The sequence below is a fragment of the Lepidothrix coronata genome, unplaced genomic scaffold (assembly GCF_001604755.1).
Source record: "Lepidothrix coronata isolate B3197 unplaced genomic scaffold, Lepidothrix_coronata-1.0 Scaffold24, whole genome shotgun sequence".
Taxonomy (NCBI): domain Eukaryota; kingdom Metazoa; phylum Chordata; class Aves; order Passeriformes; family Pipridae; genus Lepidothrix; species Lepidothrix coronata.
The window spans coordinates 2,821,987-2,849,305 of record NW_016690204.1 but is presented as its reverse complement, the minus strand read 5'-3'; the positions used below and the strand labels follow the sequence as shown (position 1 = coordinate 2,849,305).

Sequence of the window (27,319 nt, the reverse complement as noted above, 5' to 3'; positions counted from 1 at the left end):
ACCTGTTGGTTTTCTGCAGCAGTTTTGGCCCTTGTCAGCATTACCAGAATGAACAGTGATCAGTGGAGGGCTTTATGCAAAGAAAAGGCAGCTGGTCAGGCTGACTTACTCAGGTCGCTGTGATCTCTGTTATAATTGTTCCCTGTGTGATTATTTTGAGGGTTGAGCAACTGAGAGCTGCAGAAGAGACGTGCAGCTTTATTTCTGTGAGGTGTGAAATGTTCTGTGTTCATTTCAAAAACGTTCATTACTCTTTCTGTCTTAAAAAAATAAAATAAAATTCCAGAAGTCTGCAGGAATTTTTGTGAAGTGTAACTTTAAATATTCACCTTTCCTTTTATCGCCCTTATCAGTGCATAGAGCTCGGTATGTGAGGCTTTTAGCTGACATTTCAAATCGCTCTGAGTGTGCCTGAATCCCTTTTAAAGCAGCCTCCCCTCCCAGATCAGAAGTGACCAGTTTTTTTTTTCTGTTAGACTCCATGTTCCTTTAATGTTTTCCTCCTAATAGATGTTGAAAGCGTTCTTCAGAGGCACGGCACAAAACATTCAAATAGTGATACGAGCCAGCTGAAGAGAGTTGTCAGGGAGAGGGAACATTAGGAGAAGGATTGAATACAGATGGATTCCTCAAAAGTAATGTAACCTGTTATGATTGCTTTGAAATCCTATACCCTTTCCATCTCCTTATGCTTACCAAAAGTTTACATTTGCATTGATGTATTAGAGGCAGAGCTAAAATGGAAGTAATCCCTGTTGTATACACGCTTAAGTGTGTAATTTTAGCTAAATAAAACAGTTATGACCAAACCTACATCGTCAGTGGGAAGCCCACAGCCCTGGATTGCTGCAGGAGAGCCAATCCATCCTGACTCTTCTGGAGGGGCCAGGGACCACCCAGCACCCATCTGCTTGCTCTCAGTTCCTTCAGCCAGCCCACTTCCACACCCAGCAACCTCTTCAGATGCTTTCTGCTGTTCTCTCTCTGTATCAGCAGATACAAAGCAGAAATGGATTGAGCTGTGCATTTTATTCTCTATACTGTAGTTCTTTCTTAATATACTGCTGCAATAATCCAGAGAGTCCTCTCTTCCAGAGAGTCCTGACGGAAGGTCCACTAGAAGTTGGTGCTGTATTTTAATTGGGTTGTCCAAAAAACATCCTTCTCTTTGCCCGCAGGGAAGGCCTGAGCTATCCATCATTCCTGCCTCAATTTAAGAGGCTGTCTCAGCCTCCATCATGCAGCTGTCATGTCGGATTTGACAGGAGGGTTGCACTGCACAGCGCTCCTTTAATGCTCAGAACTGACCGTTCTGCAGGGGGAGAGCTGGTGAAGGGGCCTGGTTGGGTTTTCACTTATTATACCTTGCTTTTTAGGTTGAACTTGTTCAAATTATTTCCAGTATTTGCCCTAGAAAGCCGTTCTGAAATCTGATGGAATATAGTAATAAGTTTGCTCCAGTGCACATTGGCAGTGACAGGCAGAAAGTTTGTGTGCTGGAAGTTCTGTGGTGACTCACCATCCCAAGGCAGCTGTAAACGTTCATCCCCAACTGACTCTGTATTGCACCCGAGCACGGACAAACCTCACAAGGCTCTCTTTTCCTCAAACAGCCATGAATGCTCTTTGCACCAGGCAGCTGTGCTGAGCTTCATCATCCAAGGAGAGACAGCTTGGAGTTTTGTTTGATTTGTGGCAAACAAAATACTAGTTTTCTCTTTGTGAGAATAGGAGAGTAATTTGTTTCTAACTGATCCCATAATGGACCTGAAACAATATGATTCTTCTTAGTGGCCAGTGAGCATCCATGACTCCTTGAATTACAAGGAAAATAGGTTGTGTGTCAAGGAGCCGAAGGGCAGGCGAATAGGAGCTGAGTGAGCAGTGTGTTGGCTGAAGGCTGTAGCCCTGTCCAGTTCAGGTTTTGAAATACTTTGGTATTACTTCCCTCTTGCTACACCGTGTGCCATATTATACATCCAGCTTTCCAAAAACCTCCACCTTAAATGGGTTCTCCACCAGTCCCAGTTCATGTAGTGGCTGTCCTGCGTTTATACTCCGTACAAAGAGGCACAGACTGCCAGCTTTTCCCTTTGATGGTGTCTTCCTCACCTCTGGGCCTTCCATCTGTGCCTTTCTCATGGCTTTCCTTGCCTTATCTAAATGTAAACTCATAAGGGCAGGGGCTGTTTTCTGTTGTCTGTAGGACTTTGACCACTGCAGTTCAGCCAGAACCGCTGTTCACGGCAGAATGGGGAAGCACATGTTGCGTGATGTGCCCTCCATGGAGATGTTTGCTCAGGGCCCATTGCAAACCACATCAACCAGGTGCCAGTTACTGAGTTACTAAATAAAAGATCATGCTGATGAGCTTTGTGATCTGAATTAAAACAGGACTCTGATTTTCAGAGCTTGGAAAACCCAGGAATTCATCAACTCTTAAGATACCTTACAGATGCTGCTCTTCACGCAGAGGGGCAGGCAGGGAGAACAGGGGATTAAATGATGTTTGGTCGGTGTGAACATTTCAGCTTGTTCCTCCTTCTGGCAAATTGCAAAATGACTTGCAGTGAGAACAAGTTGCCTGCATGGCCTGTCAGTCCTGCAGGGTAGCAGAGCTGGCAGAGTTGGCAGCAGTAGCTTTTCTATGCCAGTGGCAGTCAGTGTGAAGGAGTTCTTGCCTGCTTGGTTCACAGGCTGCTTCACCATCAATGCAGGTCTCCTCCTGAGCCAGGAACTGAGCAAGGCAGCCTCTCTTCCTGACATTTTGCTGAAGAGGAGTCTGGCCTGAATGTGTGCTTGAATAACAAGGTTGTGTACAAACTAACCTCTGTAGATCCACGAGCAGATTGTCCGTTGGAAAAGTCAGTGTGATTACATGGTCCTTCCTGATGGAATTTGCAAGTATGTGGTGTGCCTGAATGTGAGACTGGAGGTCAGCTTTAGGTGCTGTGTTGTGAGCAACAGCTTTTCCTTGCATCACCTCCCTCCCTCGGCAAACATGTTGGAGTAAAGAGGGATGTTAAAGGAAGCATGGAATTGGTGAGCTGTGCTACACATCCCTCCCTGTTGGAAGAGTCAAAGCCTGTTCTGACTGAGAAAAATGCTGTCTTATTACCTAGGTATTGCTTTTAGATACTCATGTAAATGACAATGCTAAGCAGCTAGCCCATGTACACTGTAAATCGTGATGGAAACTGGATTCTTCCATGCAGTCTTGTTGCCTCCCTTCTTTATCTCTACCATTACCATCTTCATTACGCTATGAATTCCCCTTTTCTTCCATTATGAGTCGAATTTTTCATCGTTCTGTCAGTGTAACTTAGTGTGAACACAGCCTGTTCTGCAGCCCGTCGCCGGCGCTGGTTGTGCCTTTCTAATGTGACTCTGGTTTTTTTGCAGACATGGGTCGTGGAGAGAGCCTGTTAACCCTTACTATGTCAACACGGGCTACGCTTTGGCCCCGGCGACCAGTGCCAACGACAGCGAGCAGCAGAGCATGTCCAGCGACGCCGACACCATGTCGCTGACAGACAGCAGCGTGTGAGTACCTCCAGCCTGCTGGGACTGGGGCATGTTTGTGTCTTCAGCAGTGGTGCTGCTGTTGTGTTGGTCTGGGAGAGGCCTTGCCACAGCTGGGGTTCAGGGGACTGTCTGAAGAGACCACGGTCATGAGCATTCTCACTTCTTCTTCAGCTGTTTTGTCGCTGTGGAGGCTGCAACACAAAATGCTCGGAGTGAACTAAAATAAATGATGCTCGGTGGGAGTTTCTGCAATGTTTCTTGCCAGGTGCAAGAAGAATTGTCTTTGTAGTAAGTGATTTGAGCTACAGTGTCTTCTGAATGTCAGACAGAGCTTTCTAATTGCCTGGGTACTTCTCTTGAGGTTTTATGCTGCCAAACTCACAGAATCAGAGAATGGGTAAGGTTGGAAGAGACCACAATGGGTCAACCTCCCTGCTCAAGCAGGGTCATTCCAGAGCACATGGCACCAGATTGTGTCCAGACAGCTCTTGAATATCTCCAGTGAGGAGACTCCACACCCTCTCTGGACAATCTGTTCCAGTGCTTGGTCACCCACGCGGTACAGAAGTTCTTCCTCATATTCAAGTGGAACTCTGTGCATCAGTTTCTGCCCATTGCCTCTTGTCCTATTGCTCAGCACCACAGAGCAGAGCCTGGTCTACCCTCTGACACCTCCCTGCAGACACTGACAGACATGGATGAGGTCCCCTCTCAGTGTCTCTTCTCAAGGCTGAGCAACCCCAGCTCCCTCAGCTTTTCCTCACGAGAGAGATGCTCCAGTCCCTTCATCATCTTTGTTGCCCTTCACTGGACAGGCTCCAGGAGCTCCCCGTCTCCAGAGGAGATCAGAACTGGACACAGATTGACTGGACTCCAGATGGAGTAACTCTGCTCAGTCTGCAATTGCTCTTCAGTAGGACTGGTGACTGACCAGTTCTAGTTTGTCTGGTGACCGCTGTGCTTTAACACAACTTGTGCCAATAAGCCCCAGACAAATCTTTTCTGCTTTTTTCTCTTTCTGCCCCTCATGACAGCACTCTGTATCTCACCCACGAGACACCTGCCTTAAGGGTGGTCTGCAAAGGGAGAAAAAAGGGGTTTTGAGATTTCATTGCGACTGCATCTCTGTGATAGAAAAAAAATGGATTTGGGGGAAAATATTCGCTGTTTGGTCTGTTTTTTAGTAGTGCAAATGCAAAGTGTCTTTCTGTAGAGTAGAAACCCTTTGATTCTTCAGGCGAAAGATGACAGGTTTACAGAATTAGGAGAGGGTTTTATTAATGGCAGTGCTGTAAACACAGAGTCCTCCAAGAGGCTCGTTTAGTGTCACTGTGAATGTCAGGAGCTGTCAGACCTTGTTGGAGAAACTTTCCAGCCTGTGCCATAGAAGTTGTTAATGGGTGTTGCAGCAGTTCCCCACCTGCCCTCAGTTCATACCGTGGGACGGTGGTGAGGGGGTTTCTGTGTCTGGGGTGGTGAGTCAGGAATGTCTGTTTTTTCTCTGGCTCCACGGAGGCTTGGGACCGTGTAGGAGCAGCTGTGAGTCCATTCTGCACCCTGACACCAGCCCCTCGCTCCTTATCCATGTCATGCTGCAAAATGGAGGAGGCAGACCTTGTCCAAAGGGGCCTGGGAAGAGGAGGATGCCCCCAGGACAGAACACTGTAGAGGGCCACTAATTAAAGGCTCCATTTGATACAAATCCAGCTGCTCTGCCACATCATTCTGCAATTCTTCATATTCATCAATTTATATGGAGGAGTGCTCTGAAAATATCAGGGGTCTTGTAACTTCTTGCTATCAGGAAAGACAGATGTAAGAACTCTTCAAAATTAATTAGCTTTTAGCACTTCCTTTTCCACTTGTCCAGCAGGCTCATGGGGCTGCTCTGATGGTTATACCTGCGATAAGTTGTGATCATTTATGCCAGAGTTCTTCACTCTCCTAATTTTTATTTCAGTAGCCATAGTTTGTTTCTTTTACAGGCAGAATAATTTCTGATTGGCCATCCTATGCTCCTTTTTCCTTTAGGCATTTTATTCCTCCTATGCCCTCCGTAGTCTGCTTCTAGGACTTTAATTACCACCACTACACGTGCTGCCTTCTGCTACTAATTAACCCAGTCTTAATGGTTCATTTTAAGTAACACCACAAGGGTAAACCTGTGATCTTTCTTTCGATGCATCTCAGACTGGATGCTTGCAGAATGATCCCCAAATTGGGATTCTGGATGTACAGCCTTGACCTTTGGCTTACAAAGGCTCTGCCTGTTTTCAGAGCACTTGCTCTTCATTACATGCTTTAAAACTCCAGCACCAGATTTTATTCGGTTCTTACATGGCACTGCTGAACCTATCTGCCTCCTGAGTTTCAAAGGAATTTTTGCAGAACTGCTCAAGGCAGCAAAAATGAAGAACAACCAGATGAAGTTAAAGAAGGGACTCCTGCTGCTTGACAAGACTTACATGTCTCCGTGCTTTGAATTTAGGCCTCCTCTGAGGAAAATGGCAATAAAAGCCTCGTTTGCTGATGAGTGAGGTTCTTCCCTCTGTGTGCTGTTTACATACAGCAGTCATGCTTAATAGTGAAGAAATCTGGCTTGTGCTCCAAGGCAGCACATGAGTGGGGTGTGATCCCAAGGCAAAGACCTGAGCGATGCTCTGCCTGTCTGGGCTCCTGAGCTGGGGCGAAGGGAGGCAGGCACAGACTTTTTGGGAGTACCCAGCCCACCAAAGGGGTTGTAAAGCTGTGATACCAGCTACAAACCTGAAAGACCAGCTTTCAACAGCATGTCTTTCTGGAAAATATTATTGGAATGGGTTGAATTTATATAACGAATGTGTTATCAGTCCCCGTCGGAGTACTTTGCTTTTTGAGTGGCTTAAAAAACATTGCTCTTAAACGCCTGCGTTCCGCTGATTATTTCTCAGTCTTCCTGTGTCATAGGAATTCCTCTGCCCTGGCAGGCAAAACAGCTCCAGTCCTCTCTGCTGAAACCTGTTTTTACAATCGGCAGGGCAGCTGTGTTGTTTTAGCTGGTCTGTGTGGAGGCAAGGTCTGGGGAGGACACGGCAAGAGGCTCCGGCGAGCTCTGGCCCGGCAGGTGGGGCCGAGCCGTTCACTGCTGCTGTTCAGTGGAGGGTCTTTGGGGCTCTGCCTCCCCCTGGGCTGCTCAGAGCCTGCCCCAGTCTTGCAGCAGCATTTCCAGCACAGTCCTAAACTGCTCTTGCTGTCTCAGGTAACCCTGCATGGGGATAGCATCTTTCCCAAGTGGAGGAGGCAGCCTGTGGGTAGAAGGGGATGTCACAACAGAGATGCTTGAGGCAAATTAAGGCAACTGTAGGTAGGAAGGCAACAGGAAGCAGCTGAAATGCATTAAATTGCCATATGATGTTCCAATTCAGATGCAGAAATGCCTTAGATCCATATCTATCTTGATTTCTGCAAGACCTTACAGTGGTAAACAGGAGGTAATATCTCCTCTTTAGCCCTTTGTTGTGCTCCAGCTAAACAATACTCCTTCCTCTGGGTCTTATCATGTGTCCTGGCTTATCTTGGTTGGGAGACAGCTTTGGCTTCCCCCAGGGCACTTGGGAAGCCCTTAGTGCCTATGGGCTTGGCCAGAGGGATGCTCCTTCCCCACTTCCAGTCAAACCTGCTCCAGAGTGAGGATGGCCATTGCCCAGAGCAAAGGGGTTTAGGACAGTAGTTATTCCTTCAAAAGCCTTGTAAATTAACTGTTATTCCTTGGAGACTGGCTTTTGGCCAAAATACCTGGTGATTTTCCCATGAGGCTACTTTTATGTGTGAGAAAGGTCTCTTGGGTGACTGGAGGTGCTTTGGTAAGAGTAGTTGGTAGAAAATACCAGTTTCACTGTGGATTTGTTTCCTGTCTGTCCTGTGGCCAGTGGTCCAGAATTAAGCTGAGTTCTGCTGTATTTTAACAAGTTGAACAGCTTTTTAATTTAAAAGATCCCAAACGATGATTTCCAATGTTAGGTGTAATGGTTGGGTTTGGAGGGTGTCTACAGAGGAGCAAAGGCAGCTCTTCTTAGAAGAGTCCAGCTGCAGAGCCACAGCCAGACTTCCCTGCTCACCAGAGGCTCTTGCCAGATCAGTTTGGAGAGGGGAGGAAGCCTCCACATTTCCCCAACAGCAAACCGATTGCATTATCATTAAATAAATGATAGAAATACTCTTCTTCCCCCCTTGCACTTCAGCACCGAGTTTTCTGGTGCTAAAGAAAATCACGTGGTGAAACAAGGAAAAAACAGTTTGAGAAAGTTTTATTTTAAAAGTAGATGTGCTCTAAAAAAGTTTTGATTTTTTTTTATATATATATATATATATATTATTTCTCTCTATCTATTGAAAATATCTCAAAGCAAGCTACCTGACAAAAGGAAAACAAAAGTACGGTATTGGTTTTCCTTGCTTTCCCCCCATCTATTGAATACGGTTTTGTTGGGATAAAATTAAAGTGCTTATCTTTGAATTTGCTTCCTCTGGTTGAGTTGGCACAGTACATTGAACGAAGGAATGTTCCAAGTTCAGAGGTGGCATTGGGGAATCTAGTTAAAATGACATCAAAGGCAGCACAGCGGGGCTGAACATGTGTTTGAAGCCGGATAGATTAGAGGCCATTATCAGCCTTTCGCTACTGTGCTGGGAACAAAAGTCGCTCTTTCCGCTGGGACTGCTGCTGGGGAGAATTAAAAAAAAAAAAGGGAGAGAGAGAAAGAAAGAAAAATTGCACTTTCTAACATAATGCCGCTTTCCCCGCGAATGGCCGCACGGCTTTAGCGTGCGAGTTGTGTTCTGGCGCCCGGGTTTTGTGCAGTGGTTAAGCTGAAATGTTGTCTATTGATGCCGACCAGCGATGGCTAAAATAATCCCCCTGGCTTTTGTTTCTCCTCTAAAAACTGCCAGTTGTTTTGTTGCCATTAATCCAGAAAAAGCCCCTTCGCGATGCGGTGAAACTCTGTAACCGTTGTGAGTCTTAAGTTCAGATGGAGCTTTGTCATTAAAGAAAATGAGGCCTGATGAACACTGCAGTAACCCCTGTTGGTGCAGTAACCCCTGTTGGTACAGCAGCATGTGGGGAAATTGCCCTGCTCCTGAGCCGTGTCACTCTGGGCACAGGGAAGGTGGTGCTCCCAACATGCTCTTCCTCCTCTCGCATTACCTGCAGCCACTCTCCAGAGCTGTAATTAGCCTGGCTCATTTTCTGTTCCCTCATTTGTCTTCCTACTAAAAAGCAGTTGTCATTAATCACGGGTTTTATTTTGTTTTAATGGCGTTTCATTTTGAATGCCTGGGTTGCTGCATGAAAATATATTCTGCTCATGTAATTTGGTGGCGACTCTGCCCGCACCAACATTTCCAGGGAGCCAGCACGATGGGAATGGGAATGAGAGCTGGTGGTGGCCATCCTCACACAGGCTGCTGCTTGAAACTCAGTAGGTTTGCAGGCAAAACACCGCAGTAGATTGTGTTTCTCTTGCCAAATGGCATCTTGACTTTAAAGATGTGCTGGTGAAACTGTTTGGGTTTTTTTGAGAAGCAGCTGGGCAGGGGGGTAGGTGCTAAGGACATTTGGCTTGTTCAAACATCTTGTTGTTGTGAGATGTGTGGGGACTGGCTGGTTTGCGCAGCTCAGAGGGGTGCAGGGTTGGCGGGAGACGATGCCTGTACATGGAAGTTATTTGGTACTTGGGATTTACCAAATCCCTCCATTCGTTTCCACCCACTTCTGTGGCACTACACTGCCGTTTCAGGCAGTTTCTTCTGCTGAATCAGAGATATGAAAAATAAAAAAGGAAAGCTCCAAATTGCCAAGCTCCAGGCTGGCATTTGGGTTTGCATTTGTTGATTTTTCCCCAAATAGCCCAGTGTCACCAAGGATGGGTCTTGTGTCCTCTCATAACTGGGGTCCACTCACATTTTTGTCCCGGGGTGTGAGCAGAGTGGTGTCAATGGTGAGAACAAAAATGTGTTTCTTTCCTTTGCCTGAAATCATACTCATCCAGTGATGCTTTGCCTTTTGGGGTGCTTAGCAAAGCCTGGTGCCTCTGACCCGCTGACACCCTGTTGCTGGGACCCATGTGTACCCAGGCTCATGGCAGAGCCATGGACCACACTCCCAATCTGTCATGACCGAGGATTGTGGCCACCAGTGTCTCCTTCCCCTGCAGAGACCTCCCTCACCTGCTTTTTCAGCACAGGCACAAACCCAAACGGAGGTGGTTCAGTTGGGCATCCCTTCCTAACCTTGTCCAGCCTTCTCTGGGGAGAGGGCTGGGTTCTTCCCCACAGTAACTTCAGTATCAAGCCCATAATTTCAGACTGAGCTAGAGCTTGCCTTGGGAGCAGTGGAGCCTACCCTTTTGCTTTGATAAGCCATTTGAGAAGCTGTCACGCTCTCTTAAAAGTATATACCTTGTTCCCTGACCAAGTTTCCCTTGGAGTAGATGCTCACTGAGCTCCCACTCCTCCTTCTCCCCCCTCTCCTAGCCTGCCCTGTGGTTTAATGTGTACATTACAGGCTCTTTATAGAAAGCAACCAACTATAAAAGGTACCAGGATGCAGTCCAAGTCCTTCTCCCTGCCCTCTGCCTTGGGCAGCAGTTGCAGGAGTTCTGCCTTGCTCTGCTCCTGGTGGATGCCGTGTAAGTGCCCCCGGCCCCCAGGGCCAGAGTGTCACTGGTGTGGGCACCTGGACAAGCATCGTTCCCCACACAGATTCCTCTTGCTCTGGGCATGCAAAGCCTTCCTCAAACATAAAGGGGTTTCCTACCTGCCACTCTGTGTCAGCGAGGTGTGAGTGACAGAAATGTGTTGGAGAGAGGCACTGAAGCAGGGCCTGTTGTTGTTTTGTTCCGGCAGAGATGGGATCCCACCGTACAGACTCCGAAAGCAGCATCGCAGAGAGATGCAAGAAAGTGCCAAAGCAAATGGACGCGTGCCACTACCTCACATTCCTGTAAGTAGCACTATCTCCTTCCCAGAGGTAAATATGCAAAATATGTGAGATCTGGAGTGGGCAGTTGCTCTGCTTGTGCTGGAGTTTAACCCCCTTTAGCACTGTGTTAATTTTAAGGTGGATAAACAACGTGCTAAGAAAGGACTTTGGGAGCCTTCTGCCAAACTCACCATGCAGGGCTGCCCAAAACGCAGCCTTTTTCTTCACCATTCAGGCAGTAGCTGGCTGTTTCTCCTGGATGAGAATGGCAGCACTGGCTGGCATTTACCTGCAAGCAGGGTACGTGCCCTTGGGTGAGCTGGAGGTGTTTGTGGAAGGTGTAGGAGGCTGTTGGCCATGGAGGCTGATGTAGGTCTCAGACAAGGTCAGTTGGGGAGAAATGCAACAGTCCCCGGCAGTATTTCTGGCTGCACTGAGCAGCCAAAGGGAGCTGTAACCTGTTCTCAAGGACTCAGGAAAGCTCACCTGGGGTTACAAGGCAGGAGAGCAAAGAAGGTGCAGGCCTAAGTATCTCATTTGTCTGACACTTGGTTGCTCCAGGTAAGCAAACAGCTTTTGGAAGATGAGCACGACTACCAGGGCTCTGCAGCCCCATCTGCGGCTCTGCTTGTTACTGTTTTCTTTTTGTGGGAAGTTACAGGTGACATTTAATATCTAGTAGGGAATAGAGGTGCTTCTTTCCCCTTTGGACAGCTGGACTCCAGCACAAATCAAATAGGGAGAAAAAAAGCCTCCATCTGCTTTTTCCAGAAGTGCCTTCAAACTTGACGCAGCTGTTCTCATCCTGCCTGCTCAAAGCAGCACAATGCCAGCAGAAATACACCCTTGTTTTAATCTGATTTAAAAAAAAAAAAACACCACACCAAAACCACCACTCTTTGTTTTGCCTTTTAAATTAGATTATTTTCCTTAGATTTAAGAGGGTCTCCTGTGCTTTGATCACTGGGTTGACAATAAAAGCCCTGGCTGTGGACGCTCATAGCCATCCTTGCTCAGTCACCTCTCTTTTCACACAGTTGCTTTCACAGTGTGGTTGCTGTTGAAAAGGCTGGCTGGGTGCCTTTTTATTTCACTTGATGCCATTTTTACTGTAAGCATGGCTTTGTTAGAGTTGAAGTTTGAAAGCTTGGCCTTTATTTTTTGTTGTTATTGTTGTTGCTGTTCCCCAACAGTGGGAACTACTGAGTGAATATTCTCCAACTTCAAAGCTTGTCAGTGGCTTTACCTTTTGGATAAAAATAATAGTGGCTTTCTGTTGATGGTGTGCACTGGCAATGCCTCGATGAACTGCAGGTTATAAACTCAGAGTTTGGAGCATTAAATATGTATAGTGAGCTCTGCTTTAACGAACTTCCATCTGCCAAACATTTCTTTTGTTGAACTGAATAAGTGTCATTCCAGCAGCAGTTCCTTGCAGGCTAATTAGTTTTACTTAGCATTAAATTTTATCGACCTTTTTGGAAACCAGTTTAAAAAGGGAGGGGGGGGAAACAAGGTTTAAATTGGCCACCTGCTGCTTATAAATTTTCATATTATCCTATTTACCTACACACTCTTTTAGAATTACATATTCTTCCTAAACTACACACAGATGCTTCAACAAGGATTTTTCTGTGAAACATCCACTGTTCCCATTAGGTTCTGCACTGTAATTTTAAGTCCCAGGGAAAAAGGCATCTTGACACATATTTATATGGGAGCAGAGGACTGAGAAGTCGAGTTAGTTCTAGTCTTTCTCCAGGGAATAAAAGTTTACTTCAGACACTCTGGCACCTCCTGCCAGCCAATTACTGACACAGAATTGGCATCGACTTCAGAGAGGCACTGCTCTGCCCTTGCTTATCAATCAGCCAAGAAAGGAGAAGGTAATTAGACAATGTGTTTTGACAACACCAGTGTGAAATGTTATAAAGTTACTCTTTAAAATTCACCTCTAACTACACGCTGATTGAATTAAAGGGCCCCAATTAGCGAGGAGCCATGCAAATGTTCCTTCAAGTGTTGCTTTCCGAAGCCAGTGGTTGGGCTGTCTCATAGCCCGTGGCTAAAGCAGGCTGGACCCGGGGCTTAACTGCTTTTTAACGTGTGGCAGTGACGAAATCACAACCTTTGAGTGAAGGTCTTTATGGACTCATATCTACCCAGTGTAGGCAGAGTCCATGCTGATAGTGCCTGCAGAATGCACGGCATGTTTTCCTACTGATAATAGAGAACCTCCTACTTCCGAAAGTCATTTCAGGAGTCCTTACTGTTCCCTGACAAATGAGTTACGGGGCTATTATGCAAAATTCTGAAAGGACTTCTCTTGCTTTTAATAGCAGCCCTTGTAGTGAGGTCCAGCAGCTATAAACTGCAGTGATTACATGTTCATAGGAGACTGCTCACCAGTTCCAGCAGCCGTGCTGCCTCCAAGTAACGACAGCATGTGCTGGGTATGTAGGATGCCCTGCTCTGCAGCAGGAGTTGTGTGAATGGCTGTGATCTGCATCTTCCACGCTTCCCAGCTCACATCTTCCACACTTACCAACTCACCAGTGCTCTAAGTTTGGAAAAGTTGTGTTCTGTGAAGTGGCTCTCTGCCCAGGAATGCAGTGGGTGCCTGTTTTGTGCCTCTGGCAGGAACCCATTACACAGTGAGTGAGTGTTGCTTTCATGTGGTTTTCCATCTCTTGGATTTAAGCAGAGTCTTGGAGCACCAAGGAAGGAAAGAGCAAGCAAATTCTCAAAGGAAGGGAGAAAGCCCAGAGAATGTAGAGCTGTACCTGTAAATACCCTGTATTTACCCCGGCTCTGGCATTCATCCATTCCCAGGAGAGGATGGGAGATCCTCCTTTTCCACAGCAAACTCAGAAAATCCATCCTCAAGCATTAAGACTTGGGATTTGGTTGGTTTAACTGCAAGAAGCCATTTTGTGATGCTGTTGCTGTAGCTTGATCATCGGGCAGGAGCTCTTCTGTCCTGCCCCACAATCAAGGATCCTGCAAGGTGGCTTCTGTAGTGTTCTTGAGAAGGTTATGAGTGACCACTCTGCTGTGCTGCACAAGTGGGGAGTGCACAGGAGGAGCCTGGTCTCGTGCTGCCTGGATAACTACAGCTAAATGAGATTTCTGCTCCTGCAAGTTGGGAACCTGCTTGGAATTCTCACTGGCTGTTTTATGCCATTTCCCTCAAATGCCTTGCAGCAGTGGGACTCCTTGCTAATCCCTGAATGCTACTAAAGTGGATGCTGAAATCCAGGTAACCATGAGCTCTGCCACAAGTGTTTCTGGTATGGGAACACCATTTATCCATTAAAATTTACGTCACAGAGGAATGTATCAATCTAAGAGATTCATAAGAGATAAGGAGGTTCAGAAGTTCTTTGCTTGTGTCTTCTCTACCCTGCTGTCTTTTCATTTCCAAGATTGACTTGTGATCTAACATCAGCCCCTCAGGCATCATGGAGGTATCAAACCTCCTGTAGAAGAGGGAGATTTACCAGCACAGAATTCCTTGGCCTGTTCAGATCTGTGAGAAATGGTTCAGCCCAACCTGTGGATCCTGGGGGTGGTGAGGGACCTCTACCCAATATAATTTTGGAAGTCTGCCTGTTCTATCTCAGAGCAGTTGAGGTTGACTCTCCCCAAAGGGAACCTGCAAACCGCAGTGAGATTCTTCCCTTTCAGCCTTTTCACATAGAGATCATGGCAGAACCACACATTTTGGGTGCCGGTGTGTTCTGATGTGCAGCTTGGTCCTCAAACCTCGGTTTCTCAGGGAGGGTGAAATCCATCAAAACCCAGACCTGCACCTACGTCATGGAGCAAAATCCATGCAATTCCCACTCCATCAGCTCCAAGAAAAGAAGGAGAAAATGTGAGAGCTAAGTGGAACTACTGGAGACCTGGGGTCTCTCACATGTTCTTAACAGGCTACTTCTTCCCTAAGGTACCAGAGCTTCAGGCACTTCATGTGCCAAGGACATTGTTCTGGTGATAGGTACCCCAAGAACTCCTTCTTCAGAGCTGTCACGAGGAAAGGTTGCTCCATCCAGACCAGTTCAAGCAATTTGTTTTTTGGCAGTCCACCTGGCATTCAGCCTCCCATCCGTTGTCCTGTGCAGCCTCCCCATCTCAGTGTGGTTTGGTTCTGGACAGTGGCATTAAATAGAAGTAGGTAGGTCATTAAATAAAACAATAGGGAAAACAGCTGTAAATAAGCAGTTCTTTATAATTGAGTATTTCCTTTCTGAATTGTTGATTCAGGATGTCCAGAGATCTCATTCTGGTACAGACTGGAGGGCTTGATCCTCCTAAACCTTGCTGCATCCTTGACTTGGAACAAAAGCATTTGGAGCCCTTCTGATTTCAGAAGAATAAACAGCCTATTTACGACTCCCTTGGCAGGACTCTGTATGCCCATGGGAATCTGGAGGCAGGTTCAAAATCCTGAAGCCCTGAAGGATCCTGCTCTGGGCACATGCTCAGTGTGATGGTTGTTGATGGAGCGTGTCTCCCTTGTCTCCCTTCTGAAGTCAGGCCTGTCTTTTGATAAAACTTCCAAGCACTTTGTTGTCTTTTTGAACCAGGTCAGTGCAATCCATATTTGCTGTCCAGGGAGACAGAGAGAGCACTCAGCAATTTTCTGTATTGTTTCAGTGCAGGGAATTTGCATCCATTATTCTGCAATACTGTTAGTTTTGAGGAAGTCTCTGTGGCTCATCCTTAGAGCTTCCTGCTTCCCAGCTCTCTGAGCCACCCTTAAGGGTACCCACCAGGACAGTGTAGGGCACATACAACTGGTATCCGTGGGGTGAAGTGAGGTTCATTCCAGCTGCACTGAACTTGGATGCTAAGGGAGACCCTTGCAGAGATGGCTGCACAGAGGGGGCTGCATTTGCACCCTCCAACAAGCTGCTGAGGCCCTCTGCAAGCTGTTGTGCTGAGTGGGAAGCTCCAAGGACAGGGCAGTGTGGGTTTTGCAGGTGCAGCAGCTTTTTTGAAGACAGAGGGAAATTAGTTTATCCTAAAGATTCTTGGGTTCGATTATTGTAATTTCTGTAGTTGAGCTTCAGTCATCTCCAGACTTTGAGTTCCCTGGATACAACAGTGATTCCAAATGTCTTCAGATCCTCATCAGAGACAGAGCTGTGGTCCTTAAACATTGCTGGGCCTGCAGGGAAGCATCTTCCTGGGACAGGACTTGCATACTCAGGTTTCCAAACAGCCTTTGCACCCACTCTTGCCGGAGGCTCAGGAGAGACTTTGGTTTGGGATGCTGCATTGCATCAGGGGCAATGAAATTAAAGAGGAATCCTTTCCCAGTTGTGCCTCTCTGTGGCAGCTGCAACAGGGAGACCTGAGACTGTAACTGCTGAGCTCCGAGCTGCCTCTCATTAGGCTCATTAAGTGTCTAACGGAGCAGGGCTTGGTGCTGCTGTCGTATAAACAACCGCAGGGAGAGTTGGCATGTCTGAGGTGGCAGGAGGGAAGGAGCACGTCACCCCACAGGCTGTGACTTGTCAGGCAAGAGAGGGATTTCCCTCCTTGGGAACTGCTGGTGCAGCCTCACGAGGTGGATGGAGGTGGTCATGGGTTTGGGGTTTCTGAAGAAAGCGGCTCCTTTACCCAAAGTGCTCCCCAGGCTGTGCCGGGGAACAGAGAGAGATCACTTGGATCCTGGAAGCTCCTCAGGGAGTAACAGAGCAGGAACCAGCTCTGCCACATCTTCCCCCGTGCTGGGCCACATCTGGGGCCCATTTCTGGACAACACAAACATGAAGCGTGCTGCTTCGGCCCCTGTGCCAGCATTTCAAGGCTGAACGTTTTTGTTGGTGAAAATCTTCATCTGCGATTTTGGGGGTTTTTTTAATTTGATTTGCAGGACTGGAGGTCCTGGTGGCAGCAAACATGTCATCCCAGGGTGGGAGCCACCTGGTAGCTCACACGTGCTGTGCCCTCTCCAGTGGCTCCATACATGGATGAAGGGATGGCTGGTGGAGGCTGCTCCCAGCTCGGATGGGTCACTGGGATTGAGATTTGCTGGGCAGGGTCAGGAAGACCAATTCCTCTTGGCAAACAAAACAAGCAGTGCTTTAATTGGGACCTCTGCAACCCAGCTGGGGTGTCATGAAAGATGCCTTCAGCTCCTTGGTGCCATCAGTGGGTACTTACTGCTGCTGGTTTTCTTCCCTGCCTTCCACTCAGCCGCTGGCAGAGACAGCAAAGCCAAGACGATTTGCATACTTCTGTCAGGTTTTGAGGCAAAGCAGTATTTTAGTCTTTTGCTTTGATCTTTTGGCTGGTCTGGGATAAATTCGGGTGGTCTCTCATCCTCCTTTAAAGTTTTCAAGCTCCATGTCTGCTTCTGATACTGCATTTGTTCTTTTGCTGTGAATTATGTCTTCACATTTAGTTTTATCTCTGGTCCTATAGAGTGTGTATTTACTCTCATGTTGGTATTGAAACATTTGAATGCAGGGTTTTGTGCTGCTGAATTTTCCAACTATTTTTCCTCCAAATTAAATTTTTATCTCTGCTGTGTCATTTCATTGTTTCTAATATTTTAACAAAATAGTGCAGAAGGGATGAAAATGAGGGGGGAAATACAGCAGCTGATAGCTTCATACTTCACAAACTTCTTATCCCAGAGCTCAGGAATTTCGGGACGAAGTAACTCAGCATAAGGAATCGAAAATGCCCTTGAACTGCCATAAATATTCATTTATTCACCCAGAGCAAGCAGTAAAATGGCATCTGTGCTTGTAATGGTGCTGTATTGATAAAGCCAGCAGGGAATCGTTGCATGGCTCTGAAGAGCTGAGATGCAATCCTGCAGGATCCTCCAGGAGGAGAGGATGCTTTGTGGGAATAGGGGCTGTTTGGCAGAGGTTGACTGGCATACACTGATCCTCCTGGGATAGGCTGAGTAAGTGTGCACCAGAGTCCTCCTTCCTATCCAAGTGAAAGCATAACTGCTATGAACAGGATTTTTGAGTGGTTGAGAGGTCTGTACATCTTTTTCCCACCCTTTGAGACCAGGATATTCTTGTTGACCCTGTGTGCATTGGGAGAAAACCAAGCACATCCATCCCTAAGTGGAATTTGGTGCCAAAAAAACTTGTTGAATTGTGGCTCCAGAAAACCTTTCCCTTACGTGGGGAGGTGTGTGGAGCTGGTGCCAGCCAGGGAGCTCGTGGAGGTGGCTCAGATTCCAGCCCCCAGGTCCTGGGCTGCACCTCAGTGCCTGCCAGCCTGTCCTCCCTCCACTCCCCACTGGAACGACCGGCATTTCCAGTTATCAAAGCCTTCCAAATAAACGTGTGATTTTTCAGGCATCTTGTGCTAACCCCTGGTGTGCTCTCCCTGCAGCGTACGTACCGAATGCCAAAGGATATCCACGTGGAACCAGAGAAGTTTGCTGCAGAACTGATCAATCGTCTGGAGGAAGTACAGAAGGAACGTGAAGCGGAGGAGAAATTAGAGGAGCGCCTGAAACGTGTTCGAGCGGTCAGTAACCTTCCTGCCTCCTCTGCCAGCCTGGGAGGCTACTTTGTACCACAGGGAGCTTTCAGCTGCTGTGAAAGCAACTGGAGTGACCAGTTCCCTGCTCCACTGCCACGGTCAGCACTTGCACGGGGCTCTTGGAGGCTCCCGTTGCCCCAGGAGCTTTCACGGTGCTGTCCCTCTGTCCATGCAGGGCTCTGTGAGCTCCAGTGCTCCCTCCCTGTGTAAGATACAGCCATGGCACAGCAGTGCCCACTTCTGCCATGAGTTAGGGGCTATGGATGCTCTCCATCACCTTCTTTGGCACCCTGACTTTGTGAGCAGTCCCTCCCATGCGAGGATGGGGACTGTGTAGCAGGGGTTCACCTTTCCCTGGGAGGTCTTGTGTGATCCCTGGGAGGTCTCGTGTGATCCCTATTTCCTCCACAAATGGTAACCAGAGGGCAGGTGAATGTTGTGCTTGGAGGTGTTTGTGTCTGCTATCAGGCTGTTTCTACCACAACCAAAAGGGTTCTGCCTCTCAGTGTCTAACACATCCCTAGAAAACTTGGAATTGATCCGACGTGTCTCCTGGGCAGAGAAACCCATTGACTGCACAGGGGTGGCTGGGGATACCCAGCCAGTGGCACTGAGTGCTGTGAGCCCTGGTACTTCTGGGGCCCTTCAGAGCTTGAGGACTTGTTAGGTGAACCATGGGAAGTGTTCAAGGCCTTAAGCTCCACAACAGGCTCCAAAAGGTGAAGAGTGAGGTGCTGGTCATGTGGTATTACCTGTGCGAGACCCCTGTTCAGCAGTATTCACACCATATTTTTTCTTCTGAGACACTCCATCCTGTGCTGGGGATTACAGGAGAGATTTCAGAGGACGCTGTGATGTTACTGAATGTCACTGGTGTCAGTGTAACTGCAGCCCTGTGTGATGAAATTGTGGGTCTCTGCAGTTAATAGCTGCCATGGCCCTGAGGCAAAAGTTCTGTGCTCAGTAACCTCAGCTCTCCCTTAAAGCAGAGGTGTTGGTGCCTGGCTTGGTTGGCTCTGTGCTTTCAGGGAAGTTGAGCCCTGGGACTTCAGGAAAGAACCTTCAGCCCCATTGGAGTATGTTAAAATGTTCATCTAGTAGCTCTTTAAACAGAAAAGAGCTGTAGGTTGTGGTGTTCGCTTTAAATCCCATCTGCATTTCAAATGCAGAGAACTGAGGAAGGCAGAAGGATCTGTAAGGCCCCCTCCAGCTCCAGGCATCTCCCCATCCAACAAGCTCCCCATCCAGTAAGAACAGGCCACAGAGGTGCTGTTTTGTGATTAGATTCCTGTTCTTCTGGAATTGCACTATTGTCCTGTCTGGTGACTGTTGCTTTCTAGACAAAGCCAATGTAACCAGCAGCATTTCTGCTAAGTCCTAGAGCTCTCTTTCTCTTCGTCCCATGGCTCTGTTGCAGCCCCCACCTGTACTGAACTACATTATTCCAGCCCTCTGCCTCCTTGAAGAAGCTGCCAGTAGCAATACCATAAAATCAGCAAATACCTATGTGCCAGAGAATATATTTAAGTCTGTTTAAACACATTTTCGTGTGACTTAATCTATTTTTAAGCCCAGGACTCCCACTAATGCTATATATTAAACCTCTTTGCTGTCTCCAGAATGTATTTCATTGACTGGCTGGCATCTGGCATTAGCCATTCAGGAAAAACTCAGAGTAAGCAATTGTAGCTTTTTTAGGTCAGCACTTAAGGTGCAGGAGCTGCTGGTATCAGCAAGAGGGAGAGCTGGAATCCTGATAGATCACGGGGCTTTTTTCTATGACCTGAACACTAGACTACAGGGTAACCTCTTCGTGGGTCTGCATGGCTCACTGCACAGCAGCACAGGGAAAACCACGAGTGTTAGTCACACCAGGTAGTTATCAGCTTAGCAGAGAGGCTGGAAATATTTTGCAAAAGCTAGGAAGAAAGAATTTTTCTCCTCCATACTGAGCTGCCTGCAGGTTCCCTTTCAAAGCCACATCATGCAGTAACATCGAGAGGAGGCATCTGATTTGAAACCAAATGCCTTTTACTGAAAAGTCTGACAGATTTCTGTTTTACCAAAAAACCAAACTCTGAATTAATTAATTACTCTGAGCAGTGTGAGAGAGGATTAGAGGATATTGGTTTTTCCCATATTATTGAGACACTTCAGCCTCACGTCCATGCAGGGAAGCTGCAGTATCATGTACAGATCAGTATCAGATCATGCTCTGTCTGAACTGAGCACATGGAAAACAAGCCAGGGGAAGCAAAGCCACTGCTGAGATTCTCACTATTTGAATATAAAACATTGCCTGGCTAGAGAGGGAAATGGTTTGCATGATGATGGAACAGGCACTGGTGCTTAGCAGAGCTGCTTTGCCTTCCCAACCAGCAGCAGGTTGGGAATGGGTGGGACTGGGAGAAGGCAGAGGAGGTTTGCAGCGAGGTATTGCTTGCCCATAGCTCATCAGTGCAGCTCTCAGCCTCTTAATTCAAAGGGAAGGGCACCCCCAGCCTTGCTGGAGAGTAAAAATAGCTCAGCAGACAGTCAGCAAAGTTGGAGCTGCGTCTCTGGCTGCTGCTGCCTTGGGAGCTGCTGGAAGAGCTTTCTGGCAATATTATGTCAACAAAGCACCATCTAGTGGTTATGGGACCCGGGGTTCCCCACCCTCCCAGAGGCTCTGCTCACTGCCAGGCTGTGCCCAGCTCACCTCCAAGCTTTGCCCAGCTCATTGCCAGGCTTTGCCCAGCTCTGTTCCAGGCTCTGCCCAGCTCACCACAGTGAAATGCCAGAACACATCTCCAGAGCCCACACCACACATGTAGTTTTTTCACTGCAGACTGAGCAGGTGAAAAGATTTCAGCAGAACTGATACCTGTAGCTTTGACTGGAACCTTTGCCCAGCTCAAGGAGACATGACAGCTCGGGATAGGCACCCCAACTCCTTCATTACTGCCATTGTCTCACTGTTGGGGCTCTCCTACCTGATGTGAGGCTGAGGCCAGTGCTGGGGGTGGTCCCCAGGGCCTGCCTGCACATCACCCACCCCAGCACCACCTGCTCCTGCCTGTGGTCCTGCTTGGGGTCCAGATCTGCTCAGTGACACAAATGAGCTGAGCGAAGGTGAACTGAGAGAGCCAAGGCATCCCTTTCCTCCCCTTAGCCCACCCTGAACTCAGTCTTGAAGCAAAAGTCCACATTACATGGAAAATGCAGTTCCAGGCAGCCAGAGGATTTCCCAAATTCCAGACACCCATTTGGCTGGACCACCCTCATGCCACCCTGCTCTGGTGTGACAGCACTGCCAGAGCTCTGGCTCTGAGCAGGAAGGTCATGCTGCTGTTCCTCAGGGAATGTTAGTTGGTGTTTAAAACCTGAGAGGTACCAGCCCCAAAAGCCTCCCAAGTGCTGAGCATATATTTGGGTTATTATAAACTGCTAACAAATGCTCACCCCAGTGGCAGGGGTTTAGTCAGGACAGGCTTCCTCATTTCTTGTCCTGAGCTCAGTGCCCAGGGCAGGCTGCAGTGGCTGTAGATGAAAGGTGCCTCTGAAGTTCTTCAAAGTGATCTGTTAGAAGGTGGTGTGTCCCCTCCAGACACCAGCATCATGTCACACCCCAGGCTTGCAGCACCCACACCTTTGGCGCTTTCAAAGCCTGCCATTGTCCCTGCTCCAGGTCTGAACCCCCAGGTGTGACACTGGGAGGAAGTCTGTTATTTGCTTTCTTGTGTGGTTGGCAGCTGAAACTTTGAAGCTGGTTAGCAAGTGATGGATGATGGCATCTGACAGGCAAAGCTGATGGGAGTCAGTGTTTTCCAGCAGATGCATTTATCTGGCAGGGCAGAGATACCCTGTGCTGCAACTGACTTCTTTACTGTGCCAAAGGAGGAAAAGAGAGCAGGATTAAAGGGCTCGCTGGAATCCTGCTTATGTAATTAAAACAAATAGGAATCCTGACTTCCAATAAAGAAACTTCATAAATATCTGAGTTTATGTTGGAGCGTAAAGTAGTTCGTCAGCATCAAAACTGTGGCTGTCAGCATGGAGGAGTTTAATTCTTCCTGGCAAGGACTTAAGAGTCGCTAACAGTGTGTCCTAGACCAGTGTGAACTGCAAGAACAAGCAGTTACTTCCAACCCATTTCTTTATCTGCGTGAAGTGTTTCACTCCAGCCTTAGCATGCCCGGGAGAAATCAATGTTTGATTTTCAAAACCGTTCATGCAGCTGTCGACCTTCACTTGCCCCCTCCTGTTGCAGCCCACTCTTGGCTTTGCCTTGTGAAATAGTCATTTGGGTGAGAACCCCCCCCCCCATCTCACCTGACTCAGAACTGATTTGCCACATATCCTGTAGCTCTGGGTTTATCTGATGTGCTTTGAAGCGGTGCCTTACCAAAGGCACGTGGGAAGTCACAAGTGCGGTGCAGTAACTTGTGTTTCCGCTGCTGGTTGTTACAGAACCACCTTCAGGGGACTTGGAGAGGTTTTTAGTAAGGTTCTGCCTGCTCTTGTGCCTGATTGAGTTGTTAGGCTGGTCAGAAAGCTGTGTCTGTATCCCTGGTTGTGATGTGTGGGCTGCCTGTCAGAGCTCACCTCAGTCTCCTTGGGGAGTGTGTGGAGAATGTTGCTAATGATGGTTCAAAAGGCAGGAACAGAGACCTGAGCTGCTCTGCTCAGTGACAGCCAGACTGCAGAAGTTTTCTGTCAGTCTGGGACAGGTCTCCAGAAGGGTGGTGGATCTCCATCTTGAAGGTTTTCAAGATCTGGCTGGATTAAACCAGGCCTAACCCGAGGGTTGGCAAAGTCCTGCTCCGAGCAGAAGGTGGGACTAGAGACCCCTTCCACCATGCTGCTGTCATTCTCTGATTGTCCCTGTGTTTCTTGCAGGAGGAAGAAGGTGAGGATGCAGATATCTCTTCTGGTCCCTCGGTCATTAGCCACAAGATGCCTTCCGCCCAAGCCTTCCATCACTTTGCTCCTCGTTATGCTGAGATGGGCTGTGCTGGGATGCAGATGAGAGATGCCCACGAGGAAAACCCCGAAAGCATCCTGGATGAACACGTGCAGCGTGTGATGAAAACACCAGGCTGCCAGTCCCCAGGACCCGGCCGTCACTCTCCTAAACCACGGTCCCCGGAAAGCGGCCACTTAGGAAAGGTGTCAGGGACACTGGGAACAATTCCTCCAGGGCATGGCAAGCACGCAACAAAATCAGGAATGAAACAGGATGCAGCTAACTTGTACCACCATAAACATGTCTACCACCACATCCATCACCACAGCATGATGAAACCAAAAGAGCAGATCGAGGCCGAGGCCACGCAGCGAGTGCAGAACAGCTTTGCTTGGAATGTAGATTCACATAACTATGCAACAAAGTCAAGAAACTACAGTGAAAACTTGGGCATGGCCCCTGTCCCCATGGACTCTTTAGGCTACAGGTGAGTCAAGGAACGTCCAACAGGATTCCCAAAGCCATGGCTTCTCTAGGGAGGCTGTAGCATGTAGATGAAACAGTGTTTGAACCACATTTTTTGGGGAAACCTTATGCTGGGACATGGTTTGAGGGCCTTCCACTGCTCCTACCCTTCAGAAATGTATATGCCCTGATAACCCTTATGAGACCCGTTTTTATCTCTGTGATCTCGTGCTGAAAGACACCTTCTAACCAGGATTTTTAGTGGCCTGGTTATAAAGTAGGTTTTCTGCTCCTTAAAGCAGTGGAGGTGCTTAGAAATTGCAGGTGCTGGTCTGCTTCTCCATGGACTGGGAGCTGCATGTTAGGGCTGTGTCTCGAGGTTTGGGTAACAGAAACAGGTTTCTTAAGGTGTTTATGAGAGGACAACCCCCCCCTCCTTATTGCAAGGCCTAACCCCCTCCCCTGAAGGGCCCCTTTCTCTTCCCAACAAAGCACTGGGTGCTGCAGTGCTGCCGTGGCAGCGTGTCCCAAGGGGATGTTCTCCAGGGTAGGGCAACCTCTGCCCAGAAAAGCCATTTTGCTGCTTTATGGACTGCTGTCCATCTTCCCTTGGCTGTTTGAATTCCTCCATCCCCTCCATGCTGCAGGGAGAGGACAAAGCTCCTCTGCTGCAGCAGATTTTGCTGGTCCTGTTACTGGATGACTGCAAATGTGGGAGTGAAGCTCAGGGCTGCCCAGGATGAGGGATGGGGATGAAGCAGCCACAGGGGAAAGTTGTGCTCACTCTGAGTGTGTTTGGCTCCCCAAAGCTGTGGATTTGGGGTGTTATGAAGGCAGGAGGCTGGGTCTGCAGCAGACAGGGCCAGCTTTCCAGGCTGGCAGGAGGGAGGCAGAGTGCAGAGGCTCTCCAGGAAGGAGAAGCAGTTAAATCTGCCCTGTTTCAGTGAGGAAAGGGTTGTTGCTTCATCAGAGTTGAACGTGGCCATGCTGGACCAAAGCAAAGCCCCATCTAGACAAAAGACTTCCTCCTAGCAGCAACTACAGCATATATTTAATGGGATTGTAATAGGACGCACTCAGAGTTGTCCTTGCTCTGGCACAAACTCCCAGTTCCTGGCAGTCCTTAGATTAGGAGCTTCACAGGACCAGGGTTTGCATCCAAATGGTCTTGTTTGGCAGCCTGCAGTCTCTTGTGATTTCTCTGGCTCCTTGTTGAACCCATCTGGGTTGCTTGTCCCCCCAGCCCCTCACGATTGTGTCTGTGGGTTGATGACAACCTGCAGAAAAAGGCTTCTTTTTTTTGTTTGCACTGAACCTGCTGCTACAGAGTTTCATTTGGTACCCACTAATCCTTGTGTGGGTAGAAGCAGAGAAGATGTCAGCTTGCCCTGCCTTTGTAGATTTGCAGCACCCCCTCTCCAGGCTTTTTCCCAGAAAAATCAGCAAAGCTATGTAAGGGCCTGTTTCTCCTCTGTAGTGGTTAGGTTATTTTTCTTATATGTGCAGAAGGAGAGAGGTCCTATGGGTGGGTGGTTAGGACAGTCCCATGAAATTGCAGGCTGTGCCAGTGCCAGGCCAGCACGGGGGAATTCTGCACGGCCTCCTGTGCCTGGGGCTGCTCAGCTGGGCAGGTGGCCATGCATGTGTGGGCAAGGGGCCATGGGGTTCCTGTAGAAGCCTTTGCTGCAGCCAAAGGTGTAGTCAGAGTGTGGGCTGCTGCCTGGCATCCCTCTGGCTACAGTGTGCAAGCTGGCAGGGCTTGCCCATGGAAGGCAGCCCACCCTGCTGGGATGTGATCTTCCACCACAATGTGAAGCCTCGGTTCAGATCAGGGTGAGGAGCGAATGCTGTGCATGGCAAGTCAGAGTTTGGGGTATCAGTGAAGCTGGGGGGAAATAGGAAGGACCCAGGTTTCAAGCAGTGGTCAGGCACGGAGAGGCAGCCATTGGATTGCAGCACCAGGATGAACCTCCTACCCTGAGCAAAGAGCTGGGGGTTTAACCTGCCACAACCCTTCTTGTGGCAGATCTTGCCACAGGGTTGTGACTTGTCTGTCCAGAGGAGAAGCTCCCTTTCCCCACAAGTGACCGGGCAGAGAAGTTGCTGTGCCCAGGTCTAGCCAGTCTTGCTCTTAGGTTAAACTGCAGCATGGTTGGTTTGAGCCTTGGTAGAGCAGGGGGCTGTGGGAGGTGTCTGGAGACAGACATGTCCATCTGCCCCAACCCACAGTGGTTTGGCTCAGGCAAAGCACTGATGTCTCAAGCTTTGTTCTTGCAGTGGGAAAGCGAGTCTGCTCTCCAAAAGGAATGTTAAGAAGACTGATTCAGGGAAAAGTGATGGTGCCAACTATGAGATGCCAGGATCTCCTGAAGACGTGGAGAGAAACCAGAAGATCCTTCAGTGGATCATAGAAGGAGAGAAGGAGATCAGCAGGCATAAGAAAACAAACCATGGGTAAGGGCTGGCAGAGAGAGGGGTCTTCATGCTGTTGTATTGCATCCCCTGCACAAGGCATGTCAGCCTTGCTCCTGCACATCCTGGGAAGGCAAGAATCCACAACACCAAGGGTTTAGAGCCTTGGAGTTTGAGGATTGCTCAGGGGCTATAAGGACTCTTTTTTTTCTGAAGGATGACAGTAGAAGCCAGGGCAGGTTGCACTGCTGGCAGCTGAGCCTGAGTGCCAGGGCCATGGGCAGTGCCAGGCCACCAGGAAGTCAGGCAGCAAGTTCTACCCCTGGAGCTGGAGAAGGATCCCCCTTCCCTGGGGATGCTGACCAGTGTATGGTAGCACAGGGCATCTTCTGGGGGAATGTCACAAACTGTGGAACTGCCTTTTGCTGGGTTTATTTTTATGTACTGTGGATTGATGAGAGCCCTTACACACAACTGTGAGGTTTGTGTCAGAGTTGGGCTGCTCACCCTGATGTCTCAGGACTTTCTGTCCTCAAATCTTCTCTAGACTTTGATGTTGCTCCCCTCTCCCTCGGGAGCCGTGCTGTGAGGAGCTTCCCCAGTTGTGTCGGTGTCCAGCAGCAGGTCCATCTGGGAATGGCTGTGTGCCTGTTCAGAGTGTCCTGGTGGTCCATGTAAAACCTTTATGTTTGTGCAGCTCTTCAGGTGCTAAGAAGCAGCTGTCCCATGACATGGTCCGGCCCCTCTCCATCGAGCGACCCGTCGCGGTGCATCCGTGGGTCAGTGCCCAGCTCCGGAACGTCGTCCAGCCTTCTCACCCCTTCATCCAAGATCCTACCATGCCGCCCAACCCAGCCCCCAACCCTCTCACCCAGCTGGAAGAAGCTCGCAGGAGGTTGGAGGAAGAGGAAAAAAGGGCTGGAAAACTCCCCCTTAAACAAAGGTACGACAAGAGGGTCTGATTGTGCATGGGAGGGACAGGACAGACTGCCCTGAAGGTGGGCAGCTGAGGGATGTCCTTCTCTTCTGCTCTGGTCTCCAGCTCCAGCTGGGTGGAGGCACATGCAGAGAGGTCAGAGAAACCTGCCTCAGTCCCTCTGATGTAGTGGTGCAAATGGCAAAACCCACCCTGAGGGCCTGGGCTTGTGGATTGTGGAGGGAGAGGCTGGAAATGCTCCTGGCAAGGTGGGAAGGGGCTGGGCAGGGGGAGCGTGTCTGGAATGGGCCTGGCATGGCAGAGCTCTCTCTGCTGGTTCTCAGTGGCTCTCTGCTTGTTCACGCCCCCACCATGACTTCAGAGGCTGGTGCAGGAGCAGGATTCATCAGGATGCAGCAGAATTAAGTGCAGAAGACAAATATGTGTTTGCTCTTTATCTACATCTCGCACAAGCTTCCAGCAGTGGCTGCTCGTGGCTCTGGAGGAGAGCACTGTGCTGTAGCCCTGCTGCAGCAGCCCTGCCTCCTGCCTGGCCATATCCAAGTCACTG

At 48.7% G+C, this 27,319-nt stretch overlaps 1 protein-coding gene across 4 annotated transcripts in view; it reads left to right on the top strand.

The window, feature by feature from the left end:
* Window positions 1-27,319, top strand: part of AXIN1 (axin 1) — a 76,455-nt gene that overhangs the window by 43,038 nt on the left and 6,098 nt on the right. For all 4 annotated transcript variants that reach the window (XM_017809082.1, XM_017809081.1, XM_017809080.1 and 1 more), the window contains 6 exons: window positions 3,403-3,543; window positions 10,411-10,507; window positions 17,858-17,995; window positions 22,889-23,442; window positions 25,698-25,874; window positions 26,530-26,775. In XM_017809082.1, the coding sequence (XP_017664571.1) occupies window positions 3,403-3,543; window positions 10,411-10,507; window positions 17,858-17,995; window positions 22,889-23,442; window positions 25,698-25,874; window positions 26,530-26,775 (1,353 nt within the window). The remainder of the gene's footprint in view (window positions 1-3,402; window positions 3,544-10,410; window positions 10,508-17,857; window positions 17,996-22,888; window positions 23,443-25,697; window positions 25,875-26,529; window positions 26,776-27,319) is intronic.